The sequence below is a fragment of the Cervus elaphus genome, chromosome 16 (genome assembly GCF_910594005.1).
Source record: "Cervus elaphus chromosome 16, mCerEla1.1, whole genome shotgun sequence".
Taxonomy (NCBI): domain Eukaryota; kingdom Metazoa; phylum Chordata; class Mammalia; order Artiodactyla; family Cervidae; genus Cervus; species Cervus elaphus.
The window spans coordinates 11,265,153-11,288,763 of record NC_057830.1 but is presented as its reverse complement, the minus strand read 5'-3'; the positions used below and the strand labels follow the sequence as shown (position 1 = coordinate 11,288,763).

Genomic DNA, 23,611 nt, shown 5'->3' with positions numbered 1-23,611 from the left:
TAATTTACTAATTTATCTATGTAAAATTCAGGATGTTTCATTTGTGAGAATAAACAATTTATTTTCCATCCTTAAATATGATATCCTTATAGTTTCTAATTTTTGGAACTAAATTGTTTTTCTTCACTTCCATTTGGCATTTATTAGTATAGTCTTTTAAACATATTTGGTGCTTTGTTTCATCTGTATTAGAAGAAAAAGCAATTTGGATGTCACTAGTAATATTTAATATTTTGCTTTTTTGTAGGTTAAACATAATAGTTCTCAAGTAAAAATAAGAATGAAAGATATAGTGCAAGATTTTTTAAAAACAAAATTGAAAAATAAGGATGTTTACAGCTTAATTTGATGTTGTATTCAAAAAGAAAAATATGTTTTGATTCAGAATGTTTTTTGGAATTGTTCATCCAATCATGGCTCACCTGATGGTAAGATACCCCTGCCAATGTGTGTGTGTTAAAACTGCATGCTCAGTCACTCAGTCGTGTCTGACTCTTTGTGACATTATGCACTATAGCCCTCCAGGCTCCTCTGTCGATGGGATTTCCCAGGCAAGAATACTGGAGTCGGTTGCCACTTCCTCCTCCAGGGGGATCTCCCTGACCCAGAGATGGAATCTGCATCTCCTGCATTGGCAGGTGGATTCTTCGCCACTGAGCCACCTGGGAAGTGTTAAACTTAACTCTAAAAGGAGTTTTTAAATATCCCCTCCTTCCTGTCTGTCACTTAAGTTTTCCTCCATGTCCTTCTCTCTTCTGAAATGCCAGCCTTTTCCTTCCGCTTTCATTTCTATTTTTATCTTCTTCATCTTTTGGATTTTGTTTACAGAAAGATAACTAATTCATGGGTTAGCAGTTTAAAGCAGATGGAGAATACTGCCCTAAACAATCATATCTTAATAATAAAAATATTCTGTCCAGTGGTGGAAACTTAAGAAACAAAGACTGTACCAACCTCACAAAAATAATTATGACATTTTCTTTTCTTTCACAAGAATAACAAATACAAAGCAATGGACATGAGTTCGAGCAAATTCCTGGAAATAGTGAAGGACAGGGAAGCTTGGCATGCTGCAGTTGATGGGGTCACAAAGAGTTAGATATGACTTAGTGACTAAACAGTAACATATGCATGCTAAAGAAGGACTTTCTTTATATTAAATATACAGAGTACACAGAAATACACTGTTTGGTTCCAATTTATTTTATTAAAAGTTTTAGATGTTTTGAGAAGATCTAAGACATTTAAATACAAATTTTATTTTAAAGGGCCTAATTTTATAATGGTAATGAATATTACCTATACTCTAGGGTGAGGATTCTGGAGCTCCTAGCTAGACTTTGGGAGATTCAAGAACCCCTGCCTAACATTGTTTTAAAAAATTTGCATGTGTGTATCTATACATTTTTCTGCAAAGAGAGTTCTTAAGAAATTTATAAAATGTTTTTTTTTATTTTAGAATACAATATGGCATGATATACTAACAGTAAAATATTAGCAGTATTTTCTTTTAGTTTAAGAAAATATATTTAAATTTCCCAACACTCCTTTTATGGCTAGGCTTTCCAAATGCTTGGAAATAAAAAAGTAAACCAACCTGATGGATTTTTTTGGCCCTAAAGGCCAAAAATGCAAAAGGCCAAGAAATGCAAAAAAGCAAAATGGCTGTCTGAGGAGGCTTTACAAATAACTTGGAAAGAAGAGAAGAGAAAAGCAAAGGAGAAGAGCAAAGATATACCCATTTGAATGTAGAGTTCCAAAGAATAGCAAAGAGAGATAAGAAAGTCTTCCTCAGTGATCAGTGCAAAAAATACAGGAAAACAATAGAATGGGAAACACTAGAGATCTCGTCAAGAAAATTAGAGATACCAAGGGAACATTTCATGCAAAGATGGGCTCAATAAAGAACAGAAATGGTATGGACCTAACAAAAGCAGAAGATATTAAGAAGAGATGGCAAGAATACACAGAAGAACTATACAAAAAAGATCTTCACGACCCAGATAATCATGATGGTGTGATCACTCACCTAGAGCCAGACATCTTGGAATACAAAGTCAAGTGGGCCTTAGGAAGCATCACTGTGAACAAAGCTAGTGGAGGTGATGGAATTCCAGTTGAGCTATTTCAAATCCTAAAAGATGATGCTGTGAAAGTGCTGCACTCAATATGCCAGCAAATTTGGAAAACTCAGCAGTGGCCACAGGACTGGAAAAGGTCAGTTTTCTTTCCAATCCCTAAGAAAGGCAATGCCAAAGAATGCTCAAATTACTGCACAGTTGCGCTCATCTTACACACTAGCAAAGTAATGCTCAAAATTCTCCAAACCAGGCTTCAGCAATACGTGAACCGTGAACTTCCAGATGTTCAAGCTGGATTTAGAAAAGGCAGAGGAACCAGAGATGAAATTGCCAACATCCGTTGGATCATCAAAAAAGCAAGAGAGTTCCAGAAAAACATCTATTTCTGCTTTATTGACTATGCCAAAGCCTTTGGCTGTGTAGATCACAATAAACTATTGAAAATTCTGAAAGACATGGGAATACCAGACCACCTGACCTGCCTTTTGAGAAATCTGTATTCAGCTCAGGAAGCAATGGTCAGAACTGGACGTGGAACAACAGACTGGTTACAAATAGGAAAAGGAGTATGTCAAGGCTGTATATTGTCACCTGCTTATTTAACTTACATGCAGAGTACATCATGAGAAACACTGGGCTGGATGAGGCACAAGCTGAAATCAAGATTGCTGGGAGAAATATCAACAACCTCAGATATGCAGATGACACCACCCTATGGCAGAAAGTGAAGAAGAACTAAAGAGCCTCTTGATGAAAGTGAAAGAGGAGAATGAAAAAGTTGGCTTAAAGCTCAACATTCAGAAAACTAAGATCATGGCATCCGGCCCCATCACTTCATGGCAAATAGATGGGGAAACAGTGGAAATAGTGGCAGACTTTATTTTTTTGGGCTCCAAATCATTGCAGATGGTGACTGCAGCCATGAAATTAAAAGACACTTACTCCTTGGAAGAAAAGTTATGAACAACCTAGACAGCATATTAAAAAGCAGAGACATTACTTTGCCAACAATGGTCTGTCTAGTCAAGGCTATGGTTTTTCCAGTAATCATGTATGGATGTGAGAGTTGGACTATAAAGAAAGCTGAGTGCTGAAGAATTGATGCTTTTGAACTGTGGTGTTGGAGAAGACTGTTGAGAGTCCCTTGGACTGCAAGGAGATCCAACCAGTCCATCTTAAAGGAAATCAGTCCTGAGTGTTGAGTGGAAGGACTGATCTTGAAGCTGAAACTCCAATACTTTGGCCACCTGATGCGAAGAATTGACTGATTTGAAAAGGCCCTGATGCTAGGAAAGATTGAAGGTGGGAGGAGAAGGGGACAACAGAGGATGAGATGGTTGGATGGCATCACCAACTCAATGGAGATGAGTTTGGGTAAACTGTGGGAGTTGGTGATGGACCGGGAGGCCTGGTGTGCTGCAGTCCATGGGGTTGCAAAAAGTTGGACATGACTGAGCGACTGAACTGAACTGAAAAGCCAATAGCCACATTACCAAATTATTCTAAAATAATATGTCTAGGTAACCCTCTTTAATGTAACAATGTCATCAAGTAGGAGAATGGGAGGCTTGAGTATTGGTGATATATTGATAACAGAATTAGAGCAAATTGATCATACTTGTTTCTCAACTTTCATGGAAAAATGGACCTACTTTTAAGAGCATTAGGAAAACTTGAAAAGCTTTTGGAATAGTTGGAGTCAGGTAGGAACAGACTTTTATTTGGAATGGATTGTGCCTGAGCAGTAATTCTATTTCATCCCCCATGCCTTTCTTGGAACATATACTCTGTAGGCCTTGTCAGTGTACCTGAAGAGTGTCACTTACTGGTATCAGATACCCCATGTAGAGAGGAATAAAATGATTCTCTAAAGCATGTTTTGCATGTGACTGCTCACTATTAAGTGAAGAGAAAAGAGGCTGATTAAGTGATGAAACCTCCCTTGAATGAATAAATGAGAAATTTACATTTATTTAGATAACTTTCCTAAGAATTGTATTCCTTTGTTAAAAATGCATCATAGGATCAAAATTATCTGGATTTTATTTCAAATAGATCATTTGATGATTTTTTAACAGGTTCTGCTTTCACTGATTTCAGCGGATGTTTGTGGAATATTTTTATTGTGTACAAAACACTGTGCTAGAATGTTATAGGTTTTACAAGGAAAAGGGCCTGTTCTCATGGTCCAGGGTGGAGGATATATGAATAAATACCTCATATTATAATAAAGATATGAAATGTTATTGGGAGGATGGGAGGAGAAATTTACCTTGAGAGAGTATAATTGGGGCTAATTTTTTTTTAAAGGAGATAGTGTTTAAAGGAACAGTATTTCAGGGGAAAGACAGGACAGAGTCACATGGCTGAGAGGTGATAGTGTGGAGGCATATTCAGGAAATGGTGAGTAGAATAATATCTTTAAGGAGTCTAGGATTACTAGGGCTTCCCTGGTGACTCAGATGGTAAAGAACCTGTCTGCAATGCAGGAGACAGGATTCGATCCTTGGGTCAGGAAGATCCCCTGGAGAAGGAAACGGCAACCCACTCCAATATTCCTGCCTAGAGAATTCCATGGACAGAAGAGCCTGGCGATGGGCTACAGTCCATCGGGGCCCAAAGAGTTAGAACAACTAAGCTATGGGTCGAATTGTGGAGGAGTTTGAATCACCTGAGGTGAACACTATTTTGATGATGTAGGAAGCTACAGAAGATCTTTTGAGCAAGACAATTGAACTCAACAGCATATTTTTCAAGAGCTTGCTATGTAGTCTCTGTGCTGAGTGCTAGGAAGACAAAAATGAAAAAACATATTCCCTTTCCTTTAGGAGCTTTCAGTCTAGGTAGTGAAGTATCACATCTGTATTTCAGAAATGTAATTGGTGTCAATATACATGATGCATGGGAGTGGGAAAAGAGTAGAAACAAGGAGATTAATTAGGAAGTCACCTTAAAACTCCAAGTGAGACGTGAAAGCCTGCCTTTAGGGAAATAGCAATGGGAATAGCAAGGAGAGGCATAATCTAGAGACCTGCAGAGTTAAAGGGAAGATTTTGCTACTGATTAGCTTAGAATAGTAATGCCATAAACTAGGTGTAAAAATTAACAGAAATGTTAATTAAAATAGAGCCAGGAGACCAGAAGGAGGAGCGCCCATGTCCTACCATGATAGCAGAGTCCAGTAAGAAGAAAGACTTCCTCTTCTTTCCTGGCAAGAGTTCAGACAGTGAGAGACTGTCACAACTCCACTGATGAAAAGTCACTATACTTTGAACTCTCAACTCCTCCAATGGACTCTTTGTTTATTATAACTCTCCAACTTTCTTTTTCCTTCTTTAAAAGAGTTCCTCTCTCCTTGCTGTGCCTGGACCTGTATATGGTTTCCCATATTTCCCATGGTTTCTCATGGTTGCAGACCCTGAATTGCAATTATTTGTTGGTCTCGTACAAACCCATTTTTACTGCACAAATAACTGGCCATCTATTTGTTTTAGGTCAACACAAATTTGGGGGAGGATAAGAAGTTGTGTTTTGGATATGCAGAGTTTGAGGTACCTGTGGGATATTCATGTAGGCATTTCTAGTAGAATTCTAGAATATTAGTGCAGACTTTAAGAAAAGTTAGGAAAATTTTAAGGATTTTCTTAGACATGAAAGCTAAATTTGTGGGATATGTCTGAGTTTATCAAAGAAAGAATATAAAGTGATAACAGTAAAGAACTGAGCCTTCCATTTGGAGAAACTATCTAAACGTCAGAGTGGGACACTGAAAAAAGCCAAGAAAGGAGATTGATTAGAGATCACCCAGGTACTGCTCTATTCATATGTCATAAGATTTCTATTTTATAGTAGATAAAAGCAGTAAAGATGGTAACGATAACCCTATATGCAAAACAGAAAAAGAGACACAGATGTACAGAACAGACTTTGGGACTCTGTGGGAGAAGGCGAGGGTGGGATGTTTCGAGAGAACAGCATCGAAACATGTATATTATCAAGGGTGAAACAGATCACCAGCCCAGGTTGGATGCATGAGACAAGTGCTCAGGGCTGGTGCACTGGGAAGACCCAGAGGGATGGGGTGGGGAGGGAGGTGGGAGGGGGGATCGGGATGGGGAATACATGTAAATCCATGGCTGATTCATATCAATGTATGGCAAAAACCACTACAATATTGTAAAGTAATTAGCCTCCAACTAATAAAAATAAATGGAAAAAAAACACAGTATATCGTCCATAAGTGAATATTATTGATCAAGGGATATTTATTTTTATTCATATTCTGACATTTTTTTTTTAAATCTCAGTAGTAGAGACAAATTATGAATTTAAATTCATTAAAAGCTTTTAGAGAAGAAATTTAAGTGGAAAGAATATATGTTACTTTGAAAACCATTCTTTATATGGCTTTCAATATTTTTTTAGTTTACCCATTTAATGTTTCTTCTCACAGGGCAGTTGAGTTTCATTATAATTTTGGTTTATGAAAAATACTCATGAACAAACATATAGGAAAAGAATACCTTTACATCCAGTTCTTCTGATTTTAGCCCAGATGAAACCAAAGCTGCATAAATCAGTGCTAGGTGATGAAGAGTCTTTTCTGTAAGATGGTACCTAAAAAAATATATATATATATATATATATATGTTATTATATTCTACTCATTTGATGTCTGATTGTACTTATTAAAAATTTTATTTTCTACATTTCATAATGTAATATTTTTTGTCCACTTAGCACTCTTTTGTAAAAACAATTCCACCTCCTTTCTTCAACAGTACTGTTAAATCTAGAGAATGCTTTTTGTGGGGGGTGGGGGCGGGGTGGGGAGAAGTTTAACTTATCCTCTTACTGGCCCTAGGGATGGCTATGTGATTGAAACCTAGCCAACTAGAATACTTACTTCATCTTCCTGGCCAAAGGATCAGGTTCAGATATGAACACATGACCAAAGTAAGAATAACTAGAATTCTCACTGAGGCTTTTACCTGAACTATTGGGGGAAAAAAAACCACTCTTTAAAATGATCATTATGTGATGTGATAGAGGTGTTAACTAACACTGAGGTGATAATTATAATTATATTGCAGTATATAAATACAGGGGCTTCCCCAGTGGCTCAGATGGCAAGGAATCTGCCTGCAGTGCGGGAGACCTACGTTTGATCTCTGGGTTGGGAAGATACCCTGGAGAAGGGAATGGCCACCCACTGCAGTATTCTTGCCTGGAGAATCCCACTGACAGAGGAGCCTGTCAGGCTACAGTCCATTGGGTTGCAAAAAGTCAGGCACGACTCAATGACTAAACAACAACAACAAAACAACAACATATAAATATATCAAATTAACAGATTGTACTCCTTAAACTTACACAATCTTATAAATCAGTTATATCTCAATAATTATTAAAAACACCCCTTTTTTCCTTCTATAGTTATTAAGCAGGTCAGATGTGGCTCTTGAGCTGTGAGTGAATATTCCTATTACCTTTATCCACTTTAAGTACTCCAAGCAACAAAAAAGAACTTTATTGGTTCATATCACTATGGGTCCAGGAGAAGACGTTGTTGGACAAAGGAATTCAAACCACGTCACTGAGACAATGGCTTTCTTAATTTCCTGCCTCTTCTTTCGTCTGCTGTCTTCTTTCTCAGACAAGCTGTTTTCATAAGAGTGGCTGATAAGAGAGACTCACTGTACCTAAACTGTATGAAAAATGTGGTTTCTATTGAACACTTGCTTTCTTTTTGGAGTCTAGAGTTTTGATTTGTGACTAGCTCTTAATAAATGTCCTGGGCACTGAGTGTCTGGCGAGTTTCCTGACAGACAACATTTCACAAGTCTGGGCACAACTCGTTGCTGGGAAAATTAAGCATGTTCTGTGTGACTCTACTAGGAGAGAACTCTCGGAAGCTTCCTCCTAGTTTATTCTGGAATTTGCCCCATGCCCTTTTTCCCTTTGCTGAATTTGCTTTGTAACTGTTCACTGTAATAAATCATAGCCATGAGCACAAGAATATGCTTAGTGTTATGAATACTCCTAACAAAGCACCAAACTTGGGAGTTGTCTTGGGGATTCCTAGCACTTTTTCTCAAACAAGAACTAATGGCATGAATGACTAAGGTCATAACTGAAACAATTTATTTTGTAGTTTCAATTTTCCTCATTTGGTCAGTTAATTAAGATACTTTTAAAATGTTCCAATCTTCTAGAAATATGGAACTGAGATACCTAGAAGTCTGGAAAGAATTACATTTTAGAATAATATATTATTGTGAATAAATGATAATTCTTCACATCCTGAACATAAATCTATCTCAGAATATTAATTTTTTTCATGAAAATCTGGATAAAAATAAGTGAAAATCTCCTCTTATTATTTCTTGTATTACATTTGCACCTCTAGGTGGATACCAATCTAAAAACAACTTTAAAAAATTTCAAATCAATTGTTTATCCAGAATACTTCCAAGTTCTTGATAAAGCTTAAAATGCTTTATAGCCTTTATTAATCTTCAAAGTGAAGATTTGAGACCTGAATAATTATTTTAATTTTTATTTTCTGGTAGAAAGGAAAAACTAGGTTAAATGAGTGCTAGAGATGAAGTGACTTAGCAGCAGCAGAGATTATTGTTAATAGAAGAAGGAATAAGAATCAAGTTGTTCATATGCTTACATTCTGACTTACACTTCTCCCCACATGATAATAATTGTATATGAAGAGCTTGGTTCAGTAAGACAAGCAAAAATGGAGTCAAACAAGAATGCTAAATAAGATATCTGTGCCTTATCTAATAACTAAAGAATATTTTTGAAACTTCTACTATGACTGATGTGGTATGGGTTATGTAGTATTGTAGAGATTAAAAAAGTGAATGACTAGTGTGCAATTTATTTGGGAAGATACATTCATTCAATAAAGGAGTATTTACCAAGAATCTATCACATGAAAGCAATGTGGTTAGTGCTATAGGGCAAGGGCTCCAAAATGATAATATAAAACTAAACATGATAAATATAAAAGATGAGGAAAAAACACGGAGCTAAGGATTTTGAAGGATGGAAAGTTTACAACTAAATATTGATCTGTATGCATGAGTGGAAGATATTGAAGAAAGGTCGAATAGAAAAAGTAGATTGGCCCTAAAAAACAGGCGCACTTTCACCAGGTGAAATAGTTGGAGGAAGTAGGGCAGATGGTTGGGGTTTCCCCAGTGACTAAGCTGGTAAAGAACCCGTATGCCAAGCAGGAGTTGCAAGACACAAAGGTTTGATCCCTAGGCTGGGAAGATCCCCTGGAGAAGGAAATGGCAACCTGCTTCAGTATTCTTGTCTGGAAAATTCCATGGAGAGAGGAACCTGGCTGGCTAAAGTCCATGGGGTCACAAAGAGTTGGACAGGATGGAGTGTGCACGCATACACAGGGAATATTGTAGAAAGACAGAACTGTATGAGCAAAACTAGAAGTAGGAAAGCAAGGAGCCTGTTTGCAAGCCAATGAGCAGAACTTCCGGTTGAAATAGAAAGCAGTGAAAAGTACGCCTGAAAATATAGGTTGGGATTATATTCTGAAGATTTTGAATATTAGGGTGAATGGTCTATGTACTCAGTAAATAATGGGGAAGTCAGTGAAGGTATTTTATCAGAGTGAAATAATATGAGCCTGGTTTTGGGAATATTAATTGTGTATATGATGGGTTATGGAGAGTAACACTGAGTGCCATCTGGAGGTGGGGAAACCATTGGTAGTTTGTTATAATAGTCCACATAAAATAATAAGAATCTGAATCAAAATGTTGGTAATATAGATAGAGTGAGGAGACAGATGAAAGAGAAAGTACACTGGTTGAATCTACAGTATTTGTTTTCCAGTCTTGGTGACTGAAAGGGAGGCACCGGTCATAAATAGCTAAAGGAAAGAAAAGAGCAGATACGTTTTGGGCAGGAATAGAGAATATAGTGAATTCATACTATGTTAAGTTTGAGAGCCTGTGGAATATCAGAATGGAAATATTATACATAAAGTTAGAGACGTATGTCAGAGATTTCAAAGAGAGACTGTGGCTGCAGATACATAAATACAATAATTATATGCAGAAAGATGTTGACAGAAGCTATCGAGAGGATAAGATTTCTAATGGACAAAATAGAAGGAAAAAAGAGATTTCAGATCTATTTCAAGACTGGGACAAGAAAGAAGAAGAGGTAAAGTCAGAGAAGAAATGGTGAGATAGAAGGTCAAACACATGCAAGTGCCGTGGAACTGAAGAGTTTCAAGACAGAAGGCACTGACCAATAGTCTAAATACTTCAGGGCAATGAAGTGAAAATATTTTTGGAGCTGATCATCAAAAAGCCACAAATGACAAGTGACCTCTGAGAGAGAGAGAGATCAGTATAAAGGCAGAGAAAAAAGCCAGATTTCAAAGAGTAAAAGGAGAAAGTGAAAGCAGTACATTCATAAAACTCAGAATGAGGGCAAGGAGAGACACATGATGATAACTTTAGCCAGTGTCTTGGCATGGGTTTGGGGGGTAATTTTTCAGTTAAGAGCATCAGTGGAAGAAAGTATAGTAAGATGCTAGTTAGTTAATTTCACACGATTTTTAGAGAGGAGTGATATAAGAATGACTTAATAGATTGGTACAAAAGTAATTGCTGTTGGTGCAAAAGAAATTGAGGTTAAGCAGTTGGTGCAAAAGTAACTGTGGTGCAAAAGTAATTGTGGACTTTTGGATAGCAGCCATCCTGACTGGCGTGTAATGGTACCTCATTGTGGTTTTGATTTGCATTTCTCTGATAATGAGTGATGTTGAGCATCTTTTCATGTGTTTGTTAGCCATCTGTATGTCTTCTTCGGAGAAATGTCCGTTTAGTTCTTTGGCCCATTTTTTGATTGGGTCATTTATTTTTCTGGAATTGAGCTGCAGGAGTTGCTTGTATATTTTTGAGATTAATCCTTTGTCTGTTTCTTTATTTGCCATTATTTTCTCCCAATCTGAGGGCTGTCTTTTCACCTTGCTTATAGTTTCCTTTGTTGTGCAAAAGCTTTTCAGTTTCATTAGGTCCCGTTTGTTTATTTTTGCTTTTATTTCCAATATTCTGGGAGGTGGGTCATAGAGGATCCTGCTGTGATTTATGTCAGAGAGTGTTTTGCCTATGTTCTCCTCTAGGAGTTTTATAGTTTCTGGTCTTACATTTAGGTCTTTAATCCATTTTGAGTTTATTTTTGTGTATGGTGTTAGAAAGTGTTCTAGTTTCATTCTTTTACAAGTGGTTGACCAGTTTTCCCAGCACCACTTGTTAAAGAGGTTGTCTTTTTTCCATTGTATATTTTGCCTCCTTTGTTGAAGATAAGGTGTCCATAGGTTCGTGGATTTATCTCTGGGCTTTCTATTCTGTTCCATTGATCTATATTTCTGTCTTTGTGCCAGTACCATACTGTCTTGATGAGTGTGGCTTTGTAGTAGAGCCTGAAGTCAGGCAGGTTGATTCCTCCAGTTCCATTCTTCTTTCTCAAGCTTACTTTGGCTATTCGAGGTTTTTTGTATTTCCATACAAATTGTGAAATTATTTGTTCTAGCTCTGTGAAAAATATCGTTGATAGCTTGATAGAGATTGCATTGAATCTATAGATTGCTTTGGGTAGTACAGTCATTTTGACAATATTGATTCTTCCAATCCATGAACACAGTATGTTTCTCCATCTGTTTGTGTCCTCTTTGATTTCTTTCATCAGTGTTTTATAGTTTTCTATGTATAGGTCTTTTGTTTCTTTAGGTAGATATACTCCTAAGTATTTTATTCTTTTTGTTGCAATGGTGAATGGTATTGTTTCTTTAATTTCTCTTTCTGTTTTCTCATTGTTAGTGTATAGGAATGCAAGGGATTTCTGTGTGTTAATTTTATATCCTGCAACTTTACTATATTCATTGATTAGCTCTAGTAATTTTCTGGTAGAGTCTTTAGGGTTTTCTATGTAGAGGATCATGTCATCTGCAAACAGTGAGCGTTTCACTTCTTTTCCTATCTGGATTCCTTTTACTTCTTTTTCTGCTCTGATTGCTGTGGCCAAAACTTCCAATACTATGTTGAATAGTAGTGGTGAGAGTGGGCACCCTTGTCTTGTTCCTGATTTCAGGGGAAATGCTTTCAGTTTTTCACCATTGAGAGTAATGCTTGCTGTGGGTTTGTCATATATAGCTTTTATTATGTTGAGGTATGTTCCTTCTATTCCTGCTTTCTGGAGAGTTTTAATCATAAATGGATGTTGAATTTTGTCAAAGGCTTTTTCTGCATCTATTGAGATAATCATATGGTTTTAATCTTTCAATTTGTTAATGTAGTGTATTACATTGATTGATTTGCGGATATTAAAGAATCCTTGCATTCCTGGGATAAAGCCCACTTGGTCATGGTGTATGATTTTTTTAATATGTTGCTGGATTCTGTTTGCTAGAATTTTGTTAAGGATTTTTGCATCTATGTTCATCAGTGATATTGGCCTGTAGTTTTCTTTTTTTTGTGGCATCTTTGTCTGGTTTTGGAATTAGGGTGATGGTGGCCTCATAGAATGAGTTTGGAAGTTTACCTTCTTCTGCAATTTTCTGGAAGAGTTTGAGTAAGATAGGTGTTAGCTCTTCTCTAAATTTTTGGTAGAATTCAGCTGTGAAGCCATCTGGTCCTGGGCTTTTGTTTGCTGGAAGATTTCTGATTACAATTTCAATTTCCTTGCTTGTGATGGGCCTGTTAAGATCTTCTATTTCTGTCTGGTTTAGTTTTAGAAAGTTATATTTTTCTAAGAATTTGTCCATTTCTTCCAAGTTGTCCATTTTATTGGCATAGAGCTGCTGGTAGTAGTCTCTTATGATCCTTTGTATTTCAGTGTTGTCTGTTGTGATCTCTGCATTTCCATTTCTAATTTTGTTAATTTGGTTCTTCTCCCTTTGTTTCTTAATTACACGCCAGTCAGGATGGCTGCTATCCAAAAGTCTACAAGCAATAAATGCTGGAGAGGGTGTGGAGAAAAGGGAACCCTCTTATACTGTTGGTGGGAATGCAAACTAGTACAGCCACTATGGAGAACAGTGTGGAGATTTCTTAAAAAACTGGAAATAGAACTGCCATATGACCCAGCAATCCCACTTCTGGGCGTACACACCAAGGAAACCAGATCTGAAAGAGACACGTGCACCCCAATGTTCATCGCAGCACTGTTTATAATTGCCAGGACATGGAAGCAACCTAGATGCCCATCAGCAGACGAATGGATAAGGAAGCTGTGGTACATATACACCATGAAATATTACTCAGCCATTAAAAAGAATTCATTTGAATCAGTTCTAATGAGATGGATGAAACTGGAGCCCCTTATACAGAGTGAAGTAAGCCAGAAAGATAAAGACCAATACAGTCTTTATCACATATATATGGAATTTAGAAAGATGGTAATGATAACCCTATATGCAAAGCAGAAAAAGAAACACAGATATACAGAACGGGCTTTTGGACTCTGTGGGAGAAGGTGAGGGTGGGATGTTTCGAGAGACCAACATCAAAACGTGTATATTATCTAGGGTGAAACAGATCACCAGCCCAGGTTGGATGCATGAGACAAGTGCTCGGGCCTGGTGCACTGGGAAGACCCAGAGGGATCAGGTAGAGAGGGAGGTGGGAGGGGGGATTGGGATGGGGAATACATGTAAATCCATGGCTGATTCATGTCAATGTATGACAAAAACCACTACAATATTGTAAAGTAATTAGCCTCCAACTAATAAAAATAAATGGAAAAAAAAAGTAATTGTGGTTGGTGCAAAAGTGATTAATAATTGCGTCTGGGACAAAAGTAATTGAGGTTGGTGCAAAAGTCACTGGCAATTATTTTTGAACTTCAATTACTGTTGCACCAACTGCAATTTTGCTTTTGCACCAATCTAATAACAGATGAACCCAGAATTAAAAATGAACAAAAAGTGAAACACTTAAGGCAACAGTTCTTAGTGAGGAAAAGGAGGGGAAGATGATTTTGCTCTATTTCCAGGGGAAATAGATCATCTCCCAAATTCTGATTCGTCTTCCTATGGACTTGCTTCCACCTTGAGAATCCCTTACTTAAAGCAAACTAGGTGAACAAGAGGAAAATTGACATAGCTACTTTTGTTCAAAGAATAAGACTGAATAACTTAACAGATATATATGTGACTTTGGATGGAGAAGTGTTTACTTACTCTGAGTTTAATGGCTTTTTGGCATATAAAATTATCCAACAATAGCTGTACTGGAATGATAATGCCATCAGTCTCATAATGATATTGTCTGATGCCTTCTCACAGTTTAGTTCTTCTAGGTCCTACCAGAAAATAAATAAAATAAACAGATTCACTAGGTTGACCAGTTGTTATGAAATTATTGTTATATTTCAAGAATCTATGATATATACATTATAACTTGAGAAGAAGCATTGGTATGGGCTTTTTATGGAAAAATGGAAGTCACACTGAAAGCAGTAGGGGAAAAGTTACAGTAGATGTCAAACCATTAATGAGAGCCTCAGCCAGGAGGGTTCATGAACCTCCCAAAGTCCTAGACAGGAAGAAAGCAGCCTACAGAGTGCTCCTATTTGGGCAAAATCCTTTGTAGATTGGGATCTGACTGCTCTTAAGGACAAAACCCCGTGGGATGATCTGCACTAAATATTTATTTAAGGAAGTTGAAAAAGCAGCTGTTAATAGATTTATTGGAATCTCTCTCTAATGATCTCAAATCCCTTATCTCCTTTAACAAAATTAATTTTTGATAGAATGAATAATTCAGAAAGTGTTTTATTCTAACAGTAAATTATGTAATGTAAGCAAGGATTAAAAGTTTTCCCAAACAGGATATCCCTTCCACAAATAATTGTTATTTAAGAAATTTAAATATGTAAGACACAATATCCCATAAGGACTTTTCAAGCAGTTTTTTGTTTCTGGCATATAATTCTTACATTATTATATTTGCTTGTCAAATCAGACTTCTACCTTAATGTATACCCCATACCATCAAACTGGTTTCTGCTCTCCACTCCCACACTATTAAATTAATTGTAATTTGTATTCCAATCAAGCAAACATATCAGGGAGATTCATATATCTTAAATTTTAAAATATATGAATTTTTGAAGAGATCTTCTCTCTCTTTTAAAAAACTGCCTTATTTATAGGCAATCCCCACTTATACTTTAGAGGAAATCTCATATTATCAATCACAGATTAGTATGTTACTCCCTTTTAAGAAACAGTGGCTAGAATTTGATTTTTTAAAGTTTTAACACTATAATTATTCTATAAATGTATTTAAAAGTAGGTCAGTGCATAATATTAAAGATTTTATATTTGCTCTATCTTTTTAAAGTATGTTAAAAAAAGCTGATATCAAGATTGCAGGGAGAAATATCAATGACCTCAGATATGCAGATGATACCACCCTTGTTGCAGAAAGCAAAGAGGAACTAAACAGCCTCTTGGTGAAAGTGATAGAGGATAGTGAAAAAGCTGGCTTAAAACTAAACATTCAAAAAACTAAGATCATGGCATCTGGTCCCATCACTTCATGGCAAATAGATGGGGAAACAGTGGAAACAGCAGCAGACTTTATTTTTTGGGGCTCCAAAATCACTGCAGATGGTGCCTGCAACCATGCAGTTAAAAGATGCTTGCTTCTTGGAGGAAAAGCTATGACAAACCTAGACAGCATATTAAAAAGCAGAGACATTACTTTGTTGACAATAGTCCATCTAGTCAAAGTTATGGTTTTTCCAATAGTCATGTATGGATGTGAGAGTTGGACCATAACGAAAGCTGAGCGCTGAAGAATTGTCGCTTTTGAACTGTGGTGTTGGAGAAGACTCTTGAGAGTCCCTTGGACTGCAAGGAGATCCAACCAGTCCATCCTAAAGGAGATCAGTCCTGAATATTCATTGGAAGGACTAAAGCTGAAGCTGAAACTCCAATACTTTGGCCACCTGATGCGAAGAACTGACTCATTGGAAAAGACTCTGGTACTGGCAAAGATTGAGGGCAGGAGGAGAAGGGGACGACAGAGGATGAGATGGTTGAATGGCATCACTGACTCGATGGACATGAGTTTGAGCAAGCTCTGGGAGTTGGTTACAGACAAGGAAGTCTGTAGTACTGCAGTCCATGGGGTCACAAAAAGTCAGACATGACTAAGCAACTGAACTGAACTGACATAATATTAAAGATTTTATATTTGCTCTGTCTTCTTAAAGCATGTTAAAAATTATAAGGTATTGAAAAAGGTTGGTAATAGCCATTTTCCATAGTGATGATTTTAGCACTTATGACCCTTTTGCAAAGTTTTGGAAGAAATCATGAATACAGTGTAGTTAAGCTCTTTAAACTATAATCTCTAATAATAGATTACATGGTTACACATACATTTTAATGCATTTGATTTACATTTTTTTACTCTATAGTTTTACCTGCAAAATTACAGCAGTGTGCTCATCAATTGTCATCACCACATAATGCTCTGTACCTCCAAAGAGTTTCAGTGACTCGCTGCAGCATCTCTCCACTAGTGTGATGTTATAGCTGTAAAATACAGTATTTTGGGGTGACATATGGCTAAGAAAAATTCTTTAAGAAAAGCTAGACTGTTCTCTGGCATATTAAACTATTTGAACGACTTTGCAAATTTCATACATCAATTTATTCTACTTTATAAACTTGAGTCTGAATAATTCATAGACTATGAATTATACAGACTATGAATTATTCAGTCTATGACAGATTAGTTGAGATATGTGCTGCCTTATGTATTTTGCTAAATATTACCATATATGATACTATTATAAATATCTTTTGTGTTTGCTTGGTTTGGGGGTTTTTAGGGGCTTTGCCTTTGTCAGTGCCTGCACAGCTTGTGGGATTTTAGTTCTCCCACTGAGGACTGAACCCAGCCCTGGGCAGTGAGAGCAGGGAGTCCTAACCACTGGACAACCAGGGAATCCCCCTATTATAAACATCTTGATCAATTTATTCTGGCTCTGTAGGTAATAATTCATTAAACAAAACATTCTACTTTTATCAGAATTCTCTTTTCTTTCTCCTGAAAAGTGATCTAGATTTTAACTAACTTTTATAAGCTCACAGTTTTCTGTGAATGCCCCGCAGTCTTAAGATACAAAAATAAAGGCATGGAAAATAGTTCTGCATTTTAACTAAGGTCACAGCATAATTATCCTTCCTTGATATAGAGAGCCCAATGTCTAATGTCACAGAAGCCAATGTCTTCTGTGACAGCTTGTATGCTATGATAGTTTTTATATCAGTTGAAAATTCTCAATGTTGGCATGACCTTAGAACTAAAGGCTTAAAAACTTGAGAATTCATGCAGAACTGTATAATCTTGTTTCCAAGGCAATATTTTTTTTTAAAGTCTTTATTGAATTGGTTACAATTTTACTTCTGTTTTTTGCTTTGCTTTTTTTGGCTGTGAGATATGCGGGATCTTAGCTCCCCAACTAGGGATTGAACCCGCACCCCCTGCACTGGAAGGCAAAGTCCTGACCACTAGACCACCAGGGGAGTCCCTACGCAGTATTTAAAGTCCTCTAAATAAGAATACTCATTCTCAATATCAGTGACCCAAAAATATGACCATGCAGTTCACAAAAACCACCCCCAACATAAAATGTTCATATTTGTTGGCAACAGTAGAAATGCAATTAAAATATGAATTGAAATAATTAAATATTATTTCTCTACAAAATTGATATATACCAAAAAAGACAATATTCAATACGTACGATGGTGTGCTTTAGGGAGAGAAGTATAAATTGACATAAACTATATGGAAAACTATCCTGTGTGATATAATTCCAGGCTTGAATCAGAAAGAAATAGTGCCACATTATAACGTAATATTTAGTCCATTGGGGTATATACATATCTCTGCTAAAGTTATGAAATCAATAACTTACTTGGATTCTAATAACTGTAATATTTCTGGAGTATTAAGAAGTCCTTCAGATGCAAAAAACATATATGGAATCTGAATTTCCAAGAGAAAACCACCAAAACTATCCAGCAAGGTGCTTCCTAAATATGAAAAAAATTATCAATATGCCTCTTTTTTCTCACCCCTCAGTTCGTCCTCTTTTTACTAAACATGAGAATAACAGATGTATATTCAAGGAGTAGTATAAAAATAAAACATAGTAGTATAAAAATAAAAAATAAAACATTGAAAAAATATGAATTCAGAATAAAGGGCTGAAGAATAAAATAAAAACCACATGTTATTCTACTACTGCTGCTGCTGCTGCTAAGTCGCTTCAGTCAGGTCCAACTCTGCGAGACCCCATAGATGGCCGCCCGCCAGGCTCCTCTGCCCCTGGGATTCTCTAGGCAAGAACACTGGAGTGGGTTGCCATTTCCTTCTCCAACACATGCATGCATGCTAAGTCGCTTCAGTCATGTCCGACTCTGTGCGACCCCATGGACAGCAGCCCACCAGGCTCCTCTGTCCATGGGATTCTCTAGGCAAAAATACTGGAATGGGTTGCAATTTCTTTCTCCATGTTATTCTACTACCCAGAAATAAAGCATTTATTACTTATTAAAACTACTATATACTAAGAACAGAGTTCAATATATACTTCCCCACTATTTTCCTACACGTTTACTTGTCTATACTTACACATGTACATGCCCTTGAAAATATAAAGAAAGGAAAAAATAAGATCGTACTCTACCTGAATGTTAATATCTGCTTCATTCAATTAGTATTTATTGGACATTTCCTGTATAAATATATATACTGATTTATATCAAAATTTAAAGTTATGTACAATAATCCATAGGGAGTGTTATAGATCAATAGGACAAAAATTATATGCCTCAATAGATAAGTGGATGAAGGACATAAACAGGCAGTTTACAAAAGAATGGCTATGCAAGATCAATTCACTTATGAAATGATACAGTCAGTTCAGTTCAGTTCAGTCGCTCAGTCATGTCCAATTCTTTGCGACCCCATGAATTGCAGCACGCCAGGCCTCCCTGTCCATCACAAACTCCCGGAGTTTACTCAAACCCATGCCATTCGAGTCGGTGATGCCATCCAGCCATCTCATCCTCTGTCATCCCCTTCTCCTCCTGCCCCCAATCCCTCCCAGCAGCAGGGTCTTTTCCAATGAGTCAACTCTTCTCATCAGGTGGCCAAAGTATTGGAGTTTCAGCTTCAGCATCAGTCCTTCCAATGAACACCCAGGACTGATCTCCTTCAGGATGGACTGGTTGGATCTCCTTGCAGTCCAAGGGACTCTCAAGTGTCTTCTCCAACACCACAGTTCAAAAGCATCAATTTTTCAGTGCTCAGCTTTCTTAACAGTCCAACTCTCACATCCATACATGATCACTGGAAAAACAATAGCCTTGACCAGGTGGACCTTTGTTGGCAAAGTAATGTCTCTGCTTTTTAATATGCTATCTAGGTTGGTCATAACTTTCCTTCCAAGGAGTAAGCGTCTTTTAATTTCATTGCTGCAGTCACCATCTGCAGTGATTTTGGAGCCCAAAAAAATAAAGTCTGACACTGATTCCACTGTCTCCCCATCTATTTCCCATGAGGTGATGGGACCAGATGCCATGATCTTAGATTTCTGAATGTTGAGCTTTAAGCCAGCTTTTTCACTCTCCTCTTTCACTTTCATCAAGAGGCTTTTTAGTTCCTCTTCACTCTCTGCCATAAGGGTGGTGTCATCTGCATATCTGAGGTTATTGATAGTACTCCCTGCAATCTTAACTCCAGCTTGTGCTTCTTCCAGCCCAGCATTTCTCATGATGTACTCTGCATATAAGTTAAATAAGCAGGGTGACAATATACAGCCTTGACTTACTCCTTTCCTATTTGGAACCAGTGTGTTGTTTCATGTCCAGTTCTAACTGTTGCTTCCTGACCTGCATACAGGTTTCTCAAGAGGCAGGTCAGGTGGTCTGGTATTCCCATCTCCTTCAGAATTTTCCACAGTCAAAGATGATGCAGTCAAAGAAATGCAAATTAACACAACTGAAAAATATTATCTGTCTCTAATCCTCTCAGAAATTTAAAGGATTAATAATACCTACTCAAAGTAAAAACATGAGGGAAAAGATCTTCTTATACTTTCTGCATAGATATAAATTGGGATAGAATTTCTGCAAAGATATTAGCAATATATAAACGTGTGCACACCTTTGACCCAGAAACTCATTTTACCTTGGAGTTTTTACTTCTGAGAACAAATACATAGAGATATAAAAGATACATAAATTCCTATAAACCTTGTGGTATAATAGTAGAAAATCAAAGCATTGTAAATGACCCAAATAAGGAATTGTTTGAATAATTTTTTTTTTAATTTTTATTTTTTTTTTCCCCAGTGGGTTTTGTCATACATTGATATGCATCAGCCATGGATTTACATGTATTCCCAATCCCGATCCCCCCTCCCACCTCCCTCTCCACCCGATTCCTCTGGGTCTTCCCAGTGCACCAGGCCGGAGCACTTGTCTCATGCATCCCACCTGGGCTGGTGATCTGTTTCACCATAGATAGTATACATGCTGTTCTTTTGAAATATCCCACCCTCACCTTCTCCCACAAAGTTCAAAAGTCTGTTCTGTATTTCTGTGTCTCTTTTTCTGTTTTGCATATAGGGTTATCGTTATCACCTTTCTAAATTCCATATATATGTGTTAGTATGCTGTAATGTTCTTTATCTTTCTGGCTTACTTCACTCTGTATAATGGGCTCCAGCTTCATCCATCTCATTAGGACTGGTTCAAATGAATTCTTTAAGTTCAAAGGTGAATGCTTATGTATTATCCTTTCTTGGACCCATGTTTTAATCATTTAATGGTGTTAACACAATTCTAAAAGAGTAGGACATGACTTAGCGACTGAACAGCAACACTTAATTCTATATATCAAAGATTCCAAAGTAATAATTATGGTGACTGTATTTTTAGAATTGAGTTGGAATGTCTCAGAATTCAAACTTCCTACTCGAGGTGGATGGAAAGTAACTTATGGCAAGTTTTGAAAGAGTGGTGCACTGTGACTAAATACATATAGGGATTTTAATTTAGTGGATCTGAGAATTCACAACCTTAGTCATGTGAAGTGTTACTGAGAAATACAAAGAAACCTAATGCTGTGTAAAGTGGTTTAGACTCTCTTCCAAGCATTTGTACACAATTTTTATTGCATATTAAAAGTTCTCTGTGTCAGTCGACATACTATTACATATTTTCCCTAAAATTCAGTAAAAATACTGTTGCATAAAAGTCAGATTAAGATTAGATATAATTAAATTGTTATTATAAGTAAAATTTAGATGTTAAAGCGATGAAGACAAATAGAATCAGTAAAGGCTAGTTTCAAAAGAGGAATATGAGGTAAGAGATAGTTAAAGTCTTTGTTCAATGTCACACAGATGATGGCGAAGTTAGAGCTTGAACTCTAGTCTTCTAATGCTATAGCTTATTCTCTTTCCATAGATCAGAAATAAAAAAACAGAAAATTTTTATGTTAATGGAGCAAGAAAAGAATTTAAATTATATTCTTACTCTTTAAAATTGTTTCTGGAAGAATCACTTTAAAGGCCATGTAAGGAATATTCAGTTTTTCACAATGTTCAGTCCAACAAGAGTTTTCTACAAAATTGTATTCCACCACAAATGAGAAATTACTCCATGGGAAATCTGCTCCAATGTATTGATTGGGTACAACTACACAGACACTTGTACTAAAGACAAAAGAAAGCGGAGAAAAGAGAATTAGACTTGTATCATTATACCCTTGGAATGCTAAAAGATGACTGCTTTGGCTATTTGGTGAAAATTCTTCTCTAATCTATGCCCACTCATCTTGGAAAGACACTGGTGTACTTCCTGTGGATTTGTTCTCCTATTGTGCTAATGTCTTTTCATATTTCTTTTTGATGGTAATACTTAAAAAAAAAAAACTAGAATATAAAAAAACCGTGGACTTGTTTCACATCCTCCTGTGGATTTGTTCTCCTATTGTGCTAATGTCTTTTCATATTTCTTTTTGATGGTAATACTTGAAAAAAAAAAACTAGAATATAAAAAAACCGTGGACTTGTTTCACATCCTCAAATGCAAAGGACCCTATTTTATTACCTGATTCTTATCAATAATACAAAACCACCATGAGAAATCAATCTCCTTTCCTTACAGATGGGAGATTTTAATCTTTGATAATCCATATATTAATAATAGAATAAAACCTGACAACTTTGAAATGGTTTTTTTTTTTTTTTCTCAATGGGCTGGCTTCATAAATGGTTTAACAACAACAAAATGAAGGATACTTAAATATCTTAAGTTTATCTTTCCAACCATCTTCAAATTTCATACAACATAGCATTTATTATAATTAAAATTCTCTACTGCTGCTTTCTACCTAGAAATAATTTCTACATAAAATAAGGCAAAGTAAAAACATTTTTAGACAAGTCAACACTAAATTTATTATTAGCAGGCTCTCACTGAAAGAATTTCTAAAAGATGCACTACAGGAGGAAGGAAACTCAAGAAGAAGGAAGAAAATATAAGAAGTAATGCTGAATGAAAACACTGGTTAAAAATAAGGGTAAGTCTAAAGAGGTACTTCTTGTACCGACACTAACAATAGAAATGATAATCTGGAGATATTAAAACAAGATTAAACAAAAATTCTGGACATCAATAATACATAAGGCAATGAACTTAGTTAAAGAATTTTTCAGGAAGAGGGTAAAGGCATACATTAATTTCAGGTGTTATTAAACTTTTTTAAAAAAAGTTCTAGGAGAAATTGTGCTTTTCCTATGGAACTGGTATGTCTGTTACCCATAGATGAATAAGTACATTTTCACCTGTTTAAAACACCTTCGGATTCCAGAAAGTCTTTTCTTTTGTTTGAATGTAAGACAGTCAGTGTCAAACCTGTTGGGAAAAAAAGAGAAATACGAAAAGTTTTTTTTTTCCAGTATATTTTCATATCTATTTTTAGGTGTGTCATATATTTTACTACCATAAAAATGAATTAAAGGTCCATGAACAAGGATCATTTTTCTAAGTCTAGGAAATCAGAAAGTTTGAGCCATGGGCACTATTTCTGGTGTGTGTGTATGCTGTGTAATTATAAGCAAGGAAATTCTGAATTTATTATGTAAAATAATAAAATGGATCAAAAACTTAATGTTAAAGTAACAAAACACACCAGCTCCGTGTAGTTCATTTTATTTTGCGAAAAATTATGGTAGATTTTACCTTTACTTTAGCCAAAATTTTAAGTATATAACTAAACAGCAAGAGATGATATTTCACTATGATAGGAATTTTTTTCCTTTCTATTTTCTGTGTAAGAAAAAGAAGTCTTATTGTACACTACCTGTTTCATAGATTCACTCATGCTTCTTAATTATATTTAAATTACTTGCATTATTTATGTTATTTTTTTAAAAAATAT

At 36.2% G+C, this 23,611-nt stretch overlaps 1 protein-coding gene across 1 annotated transcript in view; it reads right to left on the bottom strand.

The window, feature by feature from the left end:
* The window catches only part of SHOC1 (shortage in chiasmata 1), a 90,358-nt gene that overhangs the window by 5,982 nt on the left and 60,765 nt on the right, over window positions 1-23,611 (bottom strand). Inside the window, exons 18-23 of the mRNA XM_043870539.1 lie at window positions 23,016-23,085; window positions 21,703-21,881; window positions 18,072-18,189; window positions 16,569-16,680; window positions 14,314-14,435; window positions 6,605-6,698 (exon numbers count right to left, since the gene is read on the bottom strand). Coding sequence (XP_043726474.1) covers window positions 6,605-6,698; window positions 14,314-14,435; window positions 16,569-16,680; window positions 18,072-18,189; window positions 21,703-21,881; window positions 23,016-23,085 — 695 coding nt within the window. The remainder of the gene's footprint in view (window positions 1-6,604; window positions 6,699-14,313; window positions 14,436-16,568; window positions 16,681-18,071; window positions 18,190-21,702; window positions 21,882-23,015; window positions 23,086-23,611) is intronic.